The 17,230-nt window shown below is 33.8% G+C and overlaps 2 protein-coding genes across 2 annotated transcripts; both read left to right on the top strand.

The window, feature by feature from the left end:
* Window positions 1-5,282: 5,282 nt before the first annotated feature.
* On the top strand, window positions 5,283-6,614 carry LOC131077473 (aspartic proteinase nepenthesin-1). The gene has a single exon (XM_058014961.1). The coding sequence runs from the start codon at window positions 5,283-5,285 to the stop codon at window positions 6,612-6,614; it is 1,332 nt and encodes a 443-aa protein (XP_057870944.1).
* An 8,828-nt stretch (window positions 6,615-15,442) lies between these two features.
* LOC131077474 (aspartic proteinase nepenthesin-1) lies at window positions 15,443-16,846 on the top strand. The gene has a single exon (XM_058014962.1). The coding sequence runs from the start codon at window positions 15,443-15,445 to the stop codon at window positions 16,844-16,846; it is 1,404 nt and encodes a 467-aa protein (XP_057870945.1).
* Window positions 16,847-17,230: the final 384 nt, after the last annotated feature.

Below are 17,230 nucleotides of genomic sequence, written 5' to 3'. Positions count from 1 at the left end.
TGTCTGGTATGAAAAAAAAAATCAATAAATAAAAATTTGAGTTGCAATCCTTCTTCGTTTGCACCCAAGAATGTAGCCACACCAGCTTAATAAAAACTCTTGCTTCAATGAAATACACACCTTTGCATAGAGCTTGGCCCATCCCAATCCTTTCGAGCTTAAAACAACTATATCGATCTCTCCAAAACATCACACCAAAGAGAGAAGAATGATGCAGTTTTCAAAACTACGCAAAGATGGAAATGGAGCGGACAAAAAGAAATTCCTCTCAAAGCATATCAAAATTCCCTCTACTCTCTAATAAAATATAAAATATGCATGACCTCCATTCTTTTGAGCTTAACAAACTCTCTTTATCGATCTCTCACACAGCTCCAAGGGAGAAGTTGAATGTTATTACTACAATTAAGGACGGCTTAAATCACACACACTAAACTTTGACTTCTAGGTTTAAAAGTGTTAAACACTTAGAGTTGACTAACATTTTATAGATTTAATAGATTGACTAACATTTTATAGATTTAATATGTTGCTTAGTGTGTGTGGTTTTAGACTGACCATCCCAAAACTAAGAAAAGACAACAATGAAGTGGCATAATGGCCAATTTTTTCAATAAAGAAATAATCTTTTATATCCCTTTCCACATTATACCTATATGATGCGGCTTTAAGATGTTTCCTCTTATTTGTAACTTGAACTCTCACCAAAACATACCACCAAAATAGAATTGCATAACGAAAAATAGTTCCAGAATAACATATCATTTAACATAATGAAGATCAAAAGCAATTCCAAGAATTAGAGAAGTAAAAATAGTTTTGAGGAAATACAATGTAGATAATTACACAAAAATATTGATCCACTATCTCCAAGCCAATATCTTTAAATTGAGGTTTATATATCCTCATGGCTTAAGCCATCGTGGATATTATCCACTTTGCTACACAATAATATTTAAACATAACTTCCCAAGCTTGCCAATATCACCAATTCAAGATATAAACTCTACAAAACCAATAATCAAAAAAATCAAAAAAACCTTCCATGAGAGAGATGTGCAATGAAGAATTGTTATATTATCGTAGAACACATGATTACATTATGTTACAATATAATGAGGTGACCTTTCTATATAGGCAAGGATAAAACCCTAAGACATATCAAGATTGGAATGAGGCAAAAAAAATAAAATTATCTAAGAAATATTAAGAAACAAGGTGTGAATAGGTCCTCACATGCAACTATATAGATAAAGTATCTCATTCACACCAACAAATAATATTTTGGGTATATAGATGAAGTATCTTGTTCACACCAACAAACTATATTTTGGGTGCATATCCATCTATGAATTTAATGTGTTTAATAAAGTTCAGGACTCATACATGTTTTTAAATTTATAATAGAGTGATCACTTAATAGTGGTGTCCCAATTTTTGGCCTAAGCAAGCAAGACACTCAAAATAAAATAAAAAATAGCATTTTTTATTTGTGTCAATAATAGAGAATAGATGTTAAATAAATTAAAGATTCAATGTAAAATAACGAGTTGTAGCATTTTTAAGTAGATTCAAGTTGTAATTTTAAATGAATTAAAATGCATTTTAATAATTTTTTAATACACAAGTTTCTACCTAGAGTTGGCTCCCATTATATTAAAATGTGAAAACAAAAATTTGTATCCACCCGTAGGTGAGATAAACATATCATTGTGTGCTAAGTTTTTCTTTGTAGAATGAAGAGGAGGCCATCTTTGATTTCTTACAAATGTTCTTTCCTATTTGAAGATGACATGGGGGTAGTTATCCATAAAATTCCTGAATTTCTCAATGTTGTAGAGTACTAAAAGTTCTATAAAAAATAATAGATACGTATTCAAAGTGGTGTTCTCCTTGAGGTCATCGTGGGGTAAAAGTACAAAGTTGTGTCACACTTTTGGCTAACTTATCAACACAAGTGACTTTAAAAAAAAAATTGTCAAACATCTTATCTATCTAGGTTCCTTCTAGCTAAGTTAGATTTATCTCTAAATTTTTCAACTAAAATTCTTCAAAAAAATTGATGTTTCAACAACTTCTACTCATGTAGATAACATTTTCTTAAAAATATAAAAAATACCTGGATATATATATATAACATGGTCAAATCCAAAAATTCATCTAACTAAGCTATCATGGATTTTGGAAACTTCATACAATTAACGAAATATAAAGTTGATTATCATGTCAAGATAAAATTCTTAGATTTATAAAAAAAAATGTGGTCAATAATAATGTTTTTATTGATTTAATTCATCAAAAAAGTACATAATTCAGAAAGCCTCCATCCCAAATATCTGCATAACATGCCACCTACCAGACCTAAACATAATAAAACCCTTGTAGCAACCCAGTAACCACTACAAAAAATGAATGTACGAAAGGTAACAGTGTAAAGGGCACATTTTCAACCCATCAGTGATTAAAAAAATAGTACAGACAAAAACTATAAACTACGAAAATAGACATAGGTTATCATAAACTAAGCTACTAACTAGCATTTCCATGCTTCTCATTGAACCTGGCTAGGACTCTCATTGACTCCTATGTGCGCACTCTTGGTCTTAGTTCATGACCCATCTCCACCCACACCACTTCATGTGTTGCTCTAAGAGCCTCTTCAACCCGCATTAGCTCTACAAATGTCTTAAATGCCTCCCAACCACACCATGTCGACTCTCTACACCTTGCTTTTAAGTCATCCTCTTGCCAATTAACAAAAGGAATGGGGCTCACAGGTTCCTCCATCCCTTCCTAAATATCAATGCCAACACCCAAGACAACCCATTCAAAAATTGAGTCCATGTTTCCCAAAAAATCTTCTGCAATTAACTCCTTCAGCACTCGTTTTACCTTGTCCACAACATCTTCAAATTCTAAGCCCCAAGAAGAAATTAAAGAGTAGACCTCCATATTAGTCTTGTATTTGTGACTAATGTACATAATATCTTCTGCCAACATTAGTTTAACTGCCTCCCAGAGTCTTTCATCCTTGTGGAAGAAAAGGCTCCGTATATGCCCGTTCGATAATTTACCCACAAACGACACTATTTTCTTCACCGTTTTGAAGGTGAACTTGTTTCCATGTTCTTCCTACTACAGTGTTGTCACCTCTGAGAATGTATTCTCCACTCTCTGCAAATCTCTCTCAGAGAAACCAGTATGTCAAAGTGAATAAGTAGAGCCACCAAAAATCAATAAAACAATCAATACCATACACTACGCTTGACACCAACGTCCTATACCATCGTCGTAGGCCGAGATCATCAATGCTCTTCCATAAATACTATATCTGAGATTTTCCTTCCATTCTGCCTGCATGATTCAGCATTAAAACCACCTCTAAATCATGCCAATTACCTCGTCCTTCATCCATTGCTTCGTCCTTCCACCATTCTCGTGGTTGCCAGAGACATCATGACTTCACCCACGTCATCATTCGACAGCTTGCAGATATCTTCCAATTGATATTCTTGTATTGCTTCAAACGAGCTAGTCCATTTAGATAAAACATCAACCGCCTTGTTTCCTTCTCTGCGCACATGAGTGACTTTGAAGTCATTAAAATAGCTCAAGTCACCTTTCATTTTCTGAACATACTTAAATTTAGCAGCCAAGCTTGTATTTCCCCCTTAATAATTGCATTTATTATGATCAATGAGTCACCTTCCAAATGCAACCTTTTGAAACCTAATTTTAATCCCCACTCAACTACCAAGAGTGCTACTTTCATCTCAACCTTATTGTTTGTTCCCTTCTGCAATCATTTGGCACCCCATGCAATAATGTTACCCTTCCAATCCCGAAAAAAACCCCTGCACTAGATTCTCTCGAATTTCCTTTTGATACTTCGTCAAAATTAACCTTGATCCACCCTTCTTCTAGTGGAGACCATTGACAATTTAGATGTGCATGTGTAGTCCCTAAAGACGGATCATCCTGCCTTGGGATTTATAATTTTTTTTTTGAAAAAATATAATTCAGTAGATAAAATATTCTATGTTAAGATGGCATATTTTTTCTATTTTAAATAAATTACAAAAGGTGACGTTACATGAAAATAGTTGTATTTTCAATACATGTTCATTTTAATAATTATTTAAAAAATGTATATTTATCAACATTAGAGAAAATATATCCATTATTAGAGTCTCATTATTATCTAAGGCAATATCACTATTAGATGAAAATTCAAGGTCTCCAAAAAACTTATTGGATGATCTTCAAGTAGTGAAAGGGCACCCAGTGTGCTTTATGTGATCACTATCAAATGAAAATTCAAGGTCTCCAAACAACTTATTGGATGATCTTCCAGTAGTGAAAGGGCACCAGTGTGCTTTATGTGATGACAAAATCCCCAAAAAACTGTAATACTCATGGAACTATGTGCTTCTAGATACCAAGATATAACAATCATTACAAGAAGCACATCTTCATATATATTCTTTATACATGCATGATATTTAGATTTATATTGTTTACTTGTTTGACATGCATAATTCATAGTATTTTACATACGAATCAAAATTAAGACAAAATTTAAGAATGAAGTTTTCATACTTCACACCCTTATCCGTCACTTTTGAACTTAATTTGCCTTGTTTATATTAAATGCAATAAATAGCATACAGTTGACATATTCTAAATAACATAGACCTTGATTGAACTTTACTTCAATTAGCCCATGAATTTGGGTTCAATCAAGAGATTTTCCCCTTCATGTTATGGGTATATTTAAAAAACAATTGTGTAAGAAGCATCATTTTCTAGAATGTTTTGTAAATCGGCTTTTAAGAGCACCTCACAGCCCACGAATACCATGGGATACATGATCCGGTTGAGCATAAATTTGGATTGCTGAAGCCCAAAAGGAGAAACACAATTTAATGACTTGAGATTAGCTTAAGATGCAACTAACACAAGGGCAGGAAATAATGGTACCAAATATCACACGCGTAAAAAGCTCTGTTTTCCTTGGAGATCCTTCATTATCGGAGGATGGAGGGTGCAAAAAATGAAATGGCGAGAAAGATCCTTATCACAACATGCATGTCAGTTAAAACCTTTATCTATATATCACCCTGACAGACTTTGTAGAATCACACACACACAATTGTGTAAAAGTAATTTGAATCGCATTTCATTGTAGCCTGAGAATTAGTCATAGCCATTCAACAACAATGGGAAGAAGAGCAAAAATGATGATGATAGTAGTCTTAGAACTACTTTGCTTCATACCCACCATGGTATACTCCTCTGGTGATAATCCTGGAGAGCAGGTCATGGGTTTTAGGGTTAACATGAGGCACATAGACTGCTATGAGAGGTCCTTGTCAAAGCGTACTCAATCTGCTGTGGAGAGAAGCAAGAGGCAAGCTGAAATGATATCAGCAACACTAAGGCGCAAGCAGATGGAGATACATGCGAGCGTGGATGCAGCAGGTGACCTCAAAACGCCGGTTCATGTGGGCAATGGAGAATTTCTAATGGAGATTGGATATGGAAGCCCAGCGATAGTGTCCAAGGCCGTGGTGGACACGGGGTCCGAATTCATATGGACGCAATGCCAACCATGCAAGCAATGCTACAATCAATCTGTCCCATTCTACGACCCCTCCAAATCATCAACATTCTCCCAGCTTGCCTGCAATGATTCCTTGTGCAAAAGCGCCTTGCAAGCTGGACAAGCGCGATGCAAAGTCCAAACTAGTGATTGTCTGTATGACTCTACTTATGCTAGCAGCAAAACTTCAAGCAAAGGTTATTTTGTCTATGACACATTGACGTTTGGGGGTGGTGCCAATCTTCCTCAGGTGGGCTTTGGATGTGGGAATGAAAACACCGGGGGGCCGGTTTTCCAAGGTGATGTGACGGGCATTGTGGGAATGGGAAGAGGCCCTCTCTCGCTCATCTCACAGGTGGGGGCCTCTCTGGGCAAGAAGAGATTTTCCTATTGTTTCTTGTCCTATGATAAGTACTTCGGTGGCCCTCCTAAAACCAGTCCTTTGCTCTTCGGCCAACTTGCTGTTCTAAACGAAAAGACCCAAGTCCAGACCGTGAAGTTCGTCAAGAATGATAAGTTGTCTCTCTTCTATTACATCCCCATAACTTCAATAGCTGTGGGAGGGAAAGATGTGGATATTCCTGCTGGGACTTTTGATGTGAAAGAGGATGGAAGTGGTGGCATGATTATTGATAGTGGGACCTCGCTTTTACAGCTTGTGGAGGCCGCTTATACTCCATTGGCGGGTGCTTTCAAGGCAGGTATAAATCTGACTGCTGTGGATGGGTCTTCTATTGGGCTTGATCTCTGCTATGCTGTCAAGTCCGGCTCCTCTCCACCTTCTGTTCCTTCGCTCACTTTCAACTTTGAGGGTGATGTGAAATATGAGTTTCCCACGGAGAACTACTTTAGACAGTCAAGTGATGAACTATTTTGCCTGGCTGTCGTCTCTGTGAAGGGGCAAGGGCAAAGTTCGGTGTTGGGCAACATTGCGCAGCAGAACTTCCATATTCTCTATGATGAGGACTCTGCCTCTCTCTCCTTCCAAACTGCACAGTGTGATTCTGTCTAGGACTCCCTCTACAACGTCGTTACTTTTTTCCTCCGTTTCATAGTGAATAATATAGTAGACATGCTAGACCTTGTTATGTAAAATAAAATGGGTTTCCATTGGAAAGCTCAAATTTCAGTGGATATTGGCATGCACATTTAGGTTGTCACTAGTTTGACATTACGTATTATCACCAAGTTCAATAATATGGTGTCATTGATTTGATGTTATGACATCTTTTTGTCCAATGTTAAATCATTGAAGTTTCTAACAATAAGTCATACTTAATGTAGTTTTATAACTTGTCACCGAGTCTATCATAAGTTTTAAGTTATAATATTATTTTTTCATTATTTTATGATAATATTTTTAATGTTTTCTATTATATTATATTAAGTGGGGAAGGACCCCAACTCATAATTCATCTTAATCAAAAACCATCACTAAAAACGAAAGAACTTGCTAAGCAAGCCTAACAACAATAGAACATAAAAGAAGCTAAAAACACATCAGAACAAGAAAGAAGATAGCACAAAAAACAATAGAAAAACAACCACGGACACAACCACCTAAAGCGGAGAAAAACTTAATTTGTTATGTTAGTTTCAATATTAATGTATAGTTTAAAATATAAACTTGATAATAATTTTTTTGTGAGCTAGTGTCAATAAAAAATAATATTTAATGATAATTTGAAAAAGTATAACTCACATGAAACTATCCAAATAGATATCAACATAAGCAAGATTATCCTACCTTAGATGCTTATACACCAACACTCCCACCAGTAAAACTTAGGTGGACACATAGAGATGGAGCAAATGGTCCACTCAAAAGTTAGAAGGAAAAATCTCTCCCTCTAGAAGATGAAGAAAAATACTTTCCCACTAGAAGATGACTTAGAGAAAAGGGATCGATGATTCATCCCAAAGTAGTAGTGTTTCATTCTTATTGATTGGCTTTTACTTACAAAAATAAAATTATAGTACAATAATTCAAAGTTATAGCAAACTTCAAGTATCATAAAAATAATTAAATTTATTATTCAAATTTATTTGTAAATAATCTACAATAACGATTTGTTTAAGCTAGTTAAAAAACAAAGTAGGACTTTCATATTTTCTTTAGAATTTGAAGATATTCCTATCTATGGGATGTTTTGAATCTCCATGGATGTCACTTCTGAAAAAAAAAACTATCTTGTAATGTCAGAATAATAGCCATCTTCAAATATTGTTTAAAATCAATTAATTTAAATTTGTTTGAATATAAGGTGTAATAACAATTCGTTTGAATCCATCAAGCAGTGATCATGTTCAAGTTTCACTGTGTTAAATGATTTTTTTGTAAATATCTTTATTCTATGGAGGACTTTTACCCTTCTTAGGAGCATAGGTAAATCCCCCAAGTGGATGTGATGCCCTATAAAAAAAATCCCTTAAAATTATTATTTAAAGTAATTTAGATATATCTATAATAATAATTTGTTTTAATTTCGCATGCATAATTTATAATAGTTCATATATAAGTAAAATTTGAAACAAAATGTAAGGATAAAAAGTACATATTTTCACTTTGGATTTTTCTCCTCTCTTTTAAACTCACATTGACTTGTTTGTTCTAAATGTAGTTAGAAGCGTATTATTTTTATGCAAAATTTAACAAATAACATAAGCCTTGATCGAACTTGATTTCAGTCATCCCCAAATATAAGTGATTAATAGTTTTAACCTTTTACATCATTGTTATATATTTTAGACGTGATAGCACTTTGGTAAATTTTAGGGTTTTACGTGGCTCTTTAAGGTTTTAAAATGGTTTTTATTATTTAACTTTCAAAATACTGAGACTTTATCATTTGTGATGGCTCTACATTCTAATTTGTTGTTGACCTCTTATAGCCCATGTCTAGTTGGTTAAGTTACAACTTAAGTCTTATATATTGTCATCTTCACTAGCCCTAACCCCTAACGTTCCATAAAGTTACCAATCACTTTAATCTTTTAGAGATCGTATAAGCCTAATGTTAAATGGCCGCATAATCTAGCATTTTAAGTGTTTGGAATTTTCATGTGCTTTTTAACCTTTAATCCATGGGGCTTTAATGTCCACCAAAAAGGGGTTGTGGACTTGCAGGCTAAGTCTCATATGCCCATGTTTTGTTTCATTTAAAACTTTTATATTTAGCATTGATATTTCCAAAAGACAATCAAAGGATGACATGTGTCTTCATCTAACGATTTTTGTGAGCCTGTGATGCATGTACCTAGATGCCCTCTATTTTGTGGTTGCAAAATTATGGACTACTACCACTTGTCTATATCAAGTGGGCCCATTTGATGTATGATTCTCAGGTCACGTGTCATCTAGCTAAAATTTCCCTGCACCCCTACGGGTTAGAGAAGGTGGGCCCAGGCTACTCTTGTGAAATTGTGTATATATGACATGTAGCATCCCTAGTCCCATAGTGGATTGTATGGCAAACTTTTTAAAGTTTTTTCTTCGTTGGAGTGCAGATGTGTACTAGGAGGCAGGTGCAAGAAGATGAGTGCCAATTCAAGGGAATTATTTTCGTGATAAAAAATGGTGCTAGAAACAGGGATCCATTTTTTAGAAAACTGACACCTATTATGCTTCAAGTGCTCGAGCCAAAAATTTACAAAATGAGGTTCAATTTTTCAAAATATATATATTTAAATAATAGGGTCCCATTATGTAAAAAATGAGGGCCCGTTATTTAAAAAATGTAGCCCCATTTTGTAAAAAAAAAAAAAATTAAATTCCTATAAACTCATTTTTGCACTTTAAATAACAGGAACATATTACATTTAAATAACAAGGACCTGTTTTAAAACGAGACCCCGTTATTTAAAATTTGAAAACCACCCTGCCCTGTGCCTCATGATTTGAGACGAGAAAGGTCTAAAATAACCAAACCTGAGCCTTGGACCTACAAGTACAATGTTAGACCATTTCAATGAGAAAATATTGGCTTTTAACATATATTTCATGTGCTTTTTTACAGAATTTTTAAACAAAATAAAAACCCATTAGAGATTATGGTGTGTAGATTCCAAATATGTAAAAAAATGATTAATACATGATTCCACTTTATTGGAAATGTATTGAGATCCCACTGAACCTCCATTATGAGATGATCCTTGACTATAGACATACTTCTCTCCCTTAATAATGATGACGATCCAATGTATGATGATGACACTAAAGAGGAAATCATTTATTAGAAGAGTCTTGATTGTCCTAATTACACAAATACATCTCCTCCTGCTTCTCCTCTTTCTACACCTCCAGTAATGGTAGCTATTTAGTCACCTCCACCTACTAGTTTGACAAAGATATTGGCTTCTCTGAATGCTACCACAGATTCTCTTCAGCATGTTCATTCTTGTCCACTTGATGAGCAAGATATAATCCTATCAAAAATTTATCATTTGTTTGTTGAGTCTCTCATTGATCATGATGACAACGTTGAGGACACATATCTTCTCTACAATGTCATCTCATGCAGTGAGATGCGTCTTCTTTTGGTTTGGATTCTCTTGTTCTCTGTTAGCCACTTCATGCTACTATATTAACTAACACATCCCAATTCAATCCAAACAAATCTCACACCTTAGTGATCACTCTTCTTGACTCTTGTATGGTAGAGTCACAATTCAACATCAAATTGGAGAAACATGAGTATTTTCCAAAATCATTCATCTTGATTCCTTAATGCATTTCACTTGAGTGAGAATTCAGTAGTTTGACAACTTGAGGCTTCTATCTTCCAAAACGAAGAGGCATAATTTATTGTAGAGAAACCTACGACAATATTCACCAAGCTACATTTTGTATTGACATTATTTCTCTTCTTTTTGGAGGAACAAATGGGACCTTTCTTTTCATTTTCACTTTCCGTGAGACCTTCTTGGGGTGAAGGACATTACAACATAGTAACTTCCATGCAGAGTTAGTATAAATATTGAGGGGGGGTTTTATTTCCACTAGGTTTTCCCTCTTTCCTCTTTCCTTTCATTAGGCTTTTGTTTCCTTAGTTAGACTTAAGGGGGTGTTAGCATTCATTAAACTCTAATCTTATCCTTTATTTATGGTGGTAAACTAATGATTGCATTCTCTGTTATTTACAATCTAGACTTATGTTTGCATGATCGAATGTTAAGGCTAACCAAGGTGAACAACAAGTTAGTGTTGTTATCTTTGTCTCTTTCACCGCAAGCTTAGTTTAATACGGTTATTCTTTATTATTTCTTCCATTTGTAATGCAATGGTTAATTTATGTATAAATCTGCAATTTACAGTTGTTAATGATAGAAGAGATTTATTTTAATTTCTTGGCTGCTCTATTTTTCTTCTGTGCTTTGAATTTGCAAGTTTTTTTTCTTTCCTAAATAGATTTGTGTAGGTTAAGCTACAAATTTTACAATCTTCTCCTTGCCTCTATTGCTAATCCAACAACTTCCAAAACCCTCCTAAATTGACAAAAAATCACATAAGTTTTCAAGCTAAATGCATATTGTTCATGGATAAAATACTAATAAATTTAGCTTTGAATCTTATCCACTCACTTTCCTCGTGTAAAACATATCACATGGTTTGCTACGTGCAAGATGCATGTCATACAAAATTAGATGACATTTGATCATTTACGTGTGGTAGGTTATTTAATGGGACTCTAAATTTGGAGGCTTCTTCGAATTTAAATGGCTCCATTGGAAGAAGGAAAAGAAATGTTTTAAAGTTTTAATATTTTAAAGCTAGACTTTATACTTAAGAGAGATTTTTTGAGGGAGATTGGACGACAGCCCTTTTGGTATTATTTGAAACTTTTAATAATTCGTTAAAAAAAGGGTTTTGCAAGAAAACAATATCCACAAACCTATAGATTGGACAAAATTCAAATAAGACTTTTTATTTGAGGAAAAAATATATTTTTCTTTTATTTATATAATTTCTTATTAGTATTATTTTATTTTTCATGTATCTATATAAGTTGATATAGAATTAAATTATTTGTATAAAAAATAAAATATTTTGTATTAAATATATAAGTAAGATGTTATAAATATAAAATATTTTCTATGTCAATGGATATGGGTATTTATAGATTAAATTCATATTTATTTTTTTATTATTACTATTTATATTTTAAGATTTAATAAATTGAATAATATATGTATTAAGAATAGCTTTATATTACAAACAGAAATATTATCTAGAGATTATTTGATATTATATATATACATACATACACATACATATATATATATAGAGAGAGAGAGAGAGATACATATATATACATATATACATATATATACATATATGTACATATATACATATATGTACATATATGTATATATATACATATATCTATATATATAGATACACACACACACACACACACACACACACACACACAGAGTTTTAAACAAGTTGAATAAAATATTTTTTATTGTTTACATTAGATGATGATAAATCTTTGATAATTGTTTTATACAACTGTAATAATCACTTATCCAAATCTAAGGGGACACTCTATTTTCAATATCATAAGATGTATCTATAGAGTTGAATCCCGAGGTGTGTTCATTTAGAAAAATTGTTGAGCAATGAGAACTTTTTATCTTTAGTTAGTCCATCCTTAGATAGTCATGGTGATGTTATTCTAAGACTTTCTCCTACACTTTTATGAATTTTCAAGTGTGAAATATATACATAGAAATAATAGCTATAAGTATATCTAATAATTTCAAATCTAGAGTGACCAATACATCAAAATATATTATCTTGAACCAAGAATATAGTTGGCTACTGAATTCTCTTGCCATGAAGAAATTTATAAAGTGCAAGAACTTAATTTGTTGTTTAGTTAGAAGTAAAATTGATCTCAACCCTAATTGAGACCCTCAAACAAGCATTTTTTTAAGCATGTCAAATAGCTTCTAAGAATTAAGACATAAATAAGAAACTGCATTGCTTCCTGTACTTAGTAAACATCCTAGAACATGTAAAACATAGAGAATAATAATTATTACAAATTATTGAGAAAAGATAATCATAAGGTCATTGACTTAAATTTGATAATATTCTCTATCAAAGTATGTGCAAGGTCAAAAGATTTTGGAAACTTAGTTTCAAACATTAATTTCCCTTTTAAATTTGGGCATAAAGCAACATCATTCAATCAATGCCCATATCCTAGCCATAGAAATTGGAGATGGTGTAGCCTAAGAATGTATGCCATAATTTGTTGATCTTTTGATTTATCTACCTTCAAATTTATTTAAGATTTTTGTAAATATGATTCATCCTTACACAATTTAGACATTAGAAATAAAGCTGCCTAAATTTCATCACACCAAATTTTAATAGTTAAAATTTATAAATCTTAGATCAAGTTTGCACTTAAATTAGAGAATCTAAATGAAGAATAGTCAATTTGCAAAGTCTTAGATCTTCATTAGAGTGAGCCTTAAGAACCTAGAACCTTAGTGAATCAATTGCGATATATGTCCTTCTATAACAAGCAATAGAGGTGTGATAATTGTTGTGGCTACTCATTGTTCCATTAGAAATGAGCATATGATTGTCTACAAGATATTTGTACTTTGCATATTTTCTCTTTAGCTTCACATGTAATATCAATCAAACTACTTATCCCATGACAAATGTGGGTTACCTTTGTTTGTAAATAAATTGGGTCCTACAAATGAAAGTATTGCTTGAAACTAGCTATTACATGATTTGGATTAATTAAATTTCATTTCATTAGGATAGAGCATAGATCAAAATGATTAGCCTTGCACTATTGCACTTTATTGATAGATTGTTCTTGTTCTATGCAACCTAGGCCATTTTTGTGAGTTTCGCCAACTGAATGTTTATATTATTATGATCTATGGTTCTAAAGTGTAAATTGAATATTTTTACTAGGAAGTAAGTGACAAAGTGTTGGAAGTGAAACAAAAGCATAATAAGATACAAATATGTGTATTTTTTCTTGTGTAGATATCTAATATAAATAATTCACTTTAATACAATATAAAATACATTTATTCTTATTTAATTTTTTTTCACAAGTCAATAAAAATGTCATGAATTCTTCCTCCTAATGCTTTTGTTTTATCATCTAACCATATGATTCTTCTTTTATCATCTAATGTAGGTATAGATCCAATCGCTATAGAAAATACAAATATTAAATATGTAAAAATATGACATCATATACCTTGTTTGAGTGTGACATGTTTTAAGCTTGTTAATTGTAGCTACTTCGAATTCAAATAGATTTCCAAGATGTCTTTTATCACTAACTAAAAACTGCAGCAAATATATATAGCCCAAATTTGGTTCTTTGTCACTCTTCAACCATGCATATGCTTTACAATTCTTTCTTTTTTTTTACTTCCATTGATTTGTAATTGTTTGTCAAATGAATCCAATTTATGGTATGGATTTCTCTATTTATGTGGTAAAGACGTAGTATAAAACTCATGCTTGGATGACCTACCAAGCATGGTAAGAAACTATCCCTATATGTTCCACCATTGCCCTCTTGGTCTTGCAATTTCAATGTTCTCATTCATTGGTTGAGTTATATGTTCCATTCTAACCAAGGTCATTCATGCTAATCTTGCTCACTAAGAAATTTTAATATAGACATCTACCTCATTTTTTGCCCAATTTTGTGGTCCCCTTGTCATTGATTGATCACTTTCAATTTACTTCATCTTAGAGAAGCCTTCCTTGGAATTTTTTCTGCATCTTTTTTATTATATATTTTTATGTCATAAATTTCACAACATTTTCATTGTAAAGATTTGATTTTTACCATTTTCTTATGATAAATTGGCCACATCCTAATTAAATAGTATAGATATAATTTCATTGCAAGTGGACATATTGAGTAGTAGAATATATTGTGCTCAAAGAAATTGTTTTCAACATGTGAATAGAGCTCAAGCTCATTTTTGTTTATTTCAAAGGAAAATTACCACTACAACTTAAAGAAGCCATAGAATGTATCGTGCTCAAAGAAGTTTTTTCCGTCATTAGAATATTGTTCAAACTCATATTTGTTTATTTATTTGTCTAATTACTTTATCCTACTACAAAGAACTTGTACCTACAATCTTGATGTAAAATTATCAAGTTGTTAAGCAAAAAGAAAAATACCACTAAAAACATGAACAAAATTCATAGAGAAAAATGATAGCTTGAAAAAGAATTATCAATGTAAGATCAAGTTTGTATTTTAAACTTCCATATTCAAAAAAATTATTCCATATTCAAAAAAAAATTACTCTTCTTTACATAAGATAGATTTTGAATTATCCATGTAACCCTTACACCTCTTACCTCTTTCCAGTGCAAGTACTAGTTGTCAACAGACGAAACTAGAGAAACAAATGCTATGAACCATTAAACAACAAAGATCATCAAAAACATGAGCCGGGGAGAGACAGCTAATACACAGCACAGAAACAAAAAAACACACACACAGAAAGCACTAGCTAATTATAATTCCAAGAGTGCCTTACAGCCCACGATGACAATGGGATACACGATTATTCCGAGCCCAAAAAGGGAAACCCAATTTAATGGTTCCAAAACCGATAAGATGCAAGCAGCAAAACTAGCAGAAGATAATAATAATACCAGATACTAGAACACACGAAAATGGTGATCAAAATCCTTATCACGACGACCTCGATCCCCATGCAATTTGCAGTGAAATAGTTATCTATCTATCTATAAATCATACAAACAGATTTGCAGAAACCCATCGTTGTACTGTAAGAAGAAATTAGAACACCCATTAGGAAAAAATGGGGGGAAGAGCATGGCGTACACATACGATGATAATAGTAGTGTTACAACTACTTTGCTTTATACCCACCATGGTGTACTCCTCTTTTCCTAGTGATGGTGCTAGAGATCATCAGGTCATGGGTTTTAGGGTTAACATGAAGCACATAGACTCTCAAGAGATCTCCTTGTTAAAACGTTCTCAATCTGCTGTGGAGAGAAGCAAGAAGCGAGCTGGATGCATATCAGCGACACTAGGCCAAAAGCAGATAGAAAAACATGGGAATGCGAAGGGATATGGAAGCCCAGTTCATGTGGGCAATGGAGAATTTCTAATAGAGATAGGATATGGAAGTCCAGCGATAAAGTCCGAGGGGGTGCTGGACACGGGGTCTGATATCATATGGACGCAATGCTTTCCATGCAGGAAATGCTACAGACAATCTGTCCCACTCTTTGACCCAAAGAAATCATCAACATTCTCCAAGCTTGGGTGCAAAGATTTCTTCTGCACCAGCGCATTGGGACCTGGGCAACCAGGGTGCAATAAGAAATCGGGAAATTGTGAGTTCGCCAATGCTTATTCTGACGGCTCTAAAACCAGAGGCTATCTCGTCAAAGACACATTGACGTTGGGGAATGGATCCACCATTTCTCATGCAGGCTTTGGATGTGGGATTGAAAACAACGTGGCACCAACTTTTCAAGGGAAGTTGACGGGCATTGTGGGCATGGGAAGAGGCCCTCTCTCGTTAGCCTCACAGGTGGGGGCCTATTTGGGCAAGAAGAGATTCTCCTACTGTTTCTTGTCTTATGATAAGTACTTCGGTGGGCCTCCCAAAACCAGTCCTTTGTTCTTCGGCCAACTTGCTGATCTAATCGACAAGAGCCCAGTTCAGACCATGAAGTTCGTCAAGAACGAACTTTTGCCACCCTTCTATTACATTCCTCTCACAGGAATAGCTGTGGGAGGGAAAGGTGTGAAGATTCCTGCTCGGATTTTCAATGTGAAGGAGGATGGAAGTGGCGGTGTGATTATTGATAGTGGGACTTCGCTTATACAGCTTGCTGAGGGTGCTTACACTCCTTTGGCGGATGCCATTCGGGCAGGTATAAATCTGAGGCCTGTGGATGGGTCTTCTGTTGGCCTTGATCTCTGCTACGCTGTCAAGGCAGGATCCGCTTTGCCTAGAGTTCCTTCGCTTACTTTTGTATTTGAGGGTCGCCTGAAATATAAGTTTCCCTTGGAGAATTACTTTAGACAGGCAAGTGATGATCTGTTTTGCCTTGCCATCATTCCCCTGCCACCGGATTCGACTTCTGCTTCAGTGTTTGGCAACATTGCTCAGCAGAACTTTCACATCCTCTATGACGATGACTCCTCCACTCTCTCCTTCCAATCTGTTGCCTGTGATTCTCTCTAGGACCCCCTCTTCAACTTCTTTCATTTCATACCCCAATTGTTTTAGTGTTAGTATGGTTTAAAGGTCAATTTTAGCCAATATCACCCCTCCTCAACTTCTGTTTCTCCCTTTCGTTTTATGCAGAATAAAACGTCATACAAACAGGGTTGATGTAGTCTAGTTTAATGGTGAAAGGTCAATTTTAGTAAAGAAAAATACAACAAATACTTTTTATTTTGTGGTGAAGATGAGTGTAAAATTATCATGGATCGTTTAATCATTGAATCATATGATTGATAGAATACACAAATACTAATACATTATATAAAACTATCACTTAGGGAAAATATTGGTCTATTTTTTACATATATTTGAATTGGATGATAAAGAAGTGTTGGTAGAGGA

This window comes from Cryptomeria japonica, chromosome 10, assembly GCF_030272615.1.
Source record: "Cryptomeria japonica chromosome 10, Sugi_1.0, whole genome shotgun sequence".
NCBI classification, from domain to species: domain Eukaryota; kingdom Viridiplantae; phylum Streptophyta; class Pinopsida; order Cupressales; family Cupressaceae; genus Cryptomeria; species Cryptomeria japonica.
Note: the sequence above shows the minus strand (reverse complement) of the source record. Positions and strands in the feature narration are given on the sequence as shown.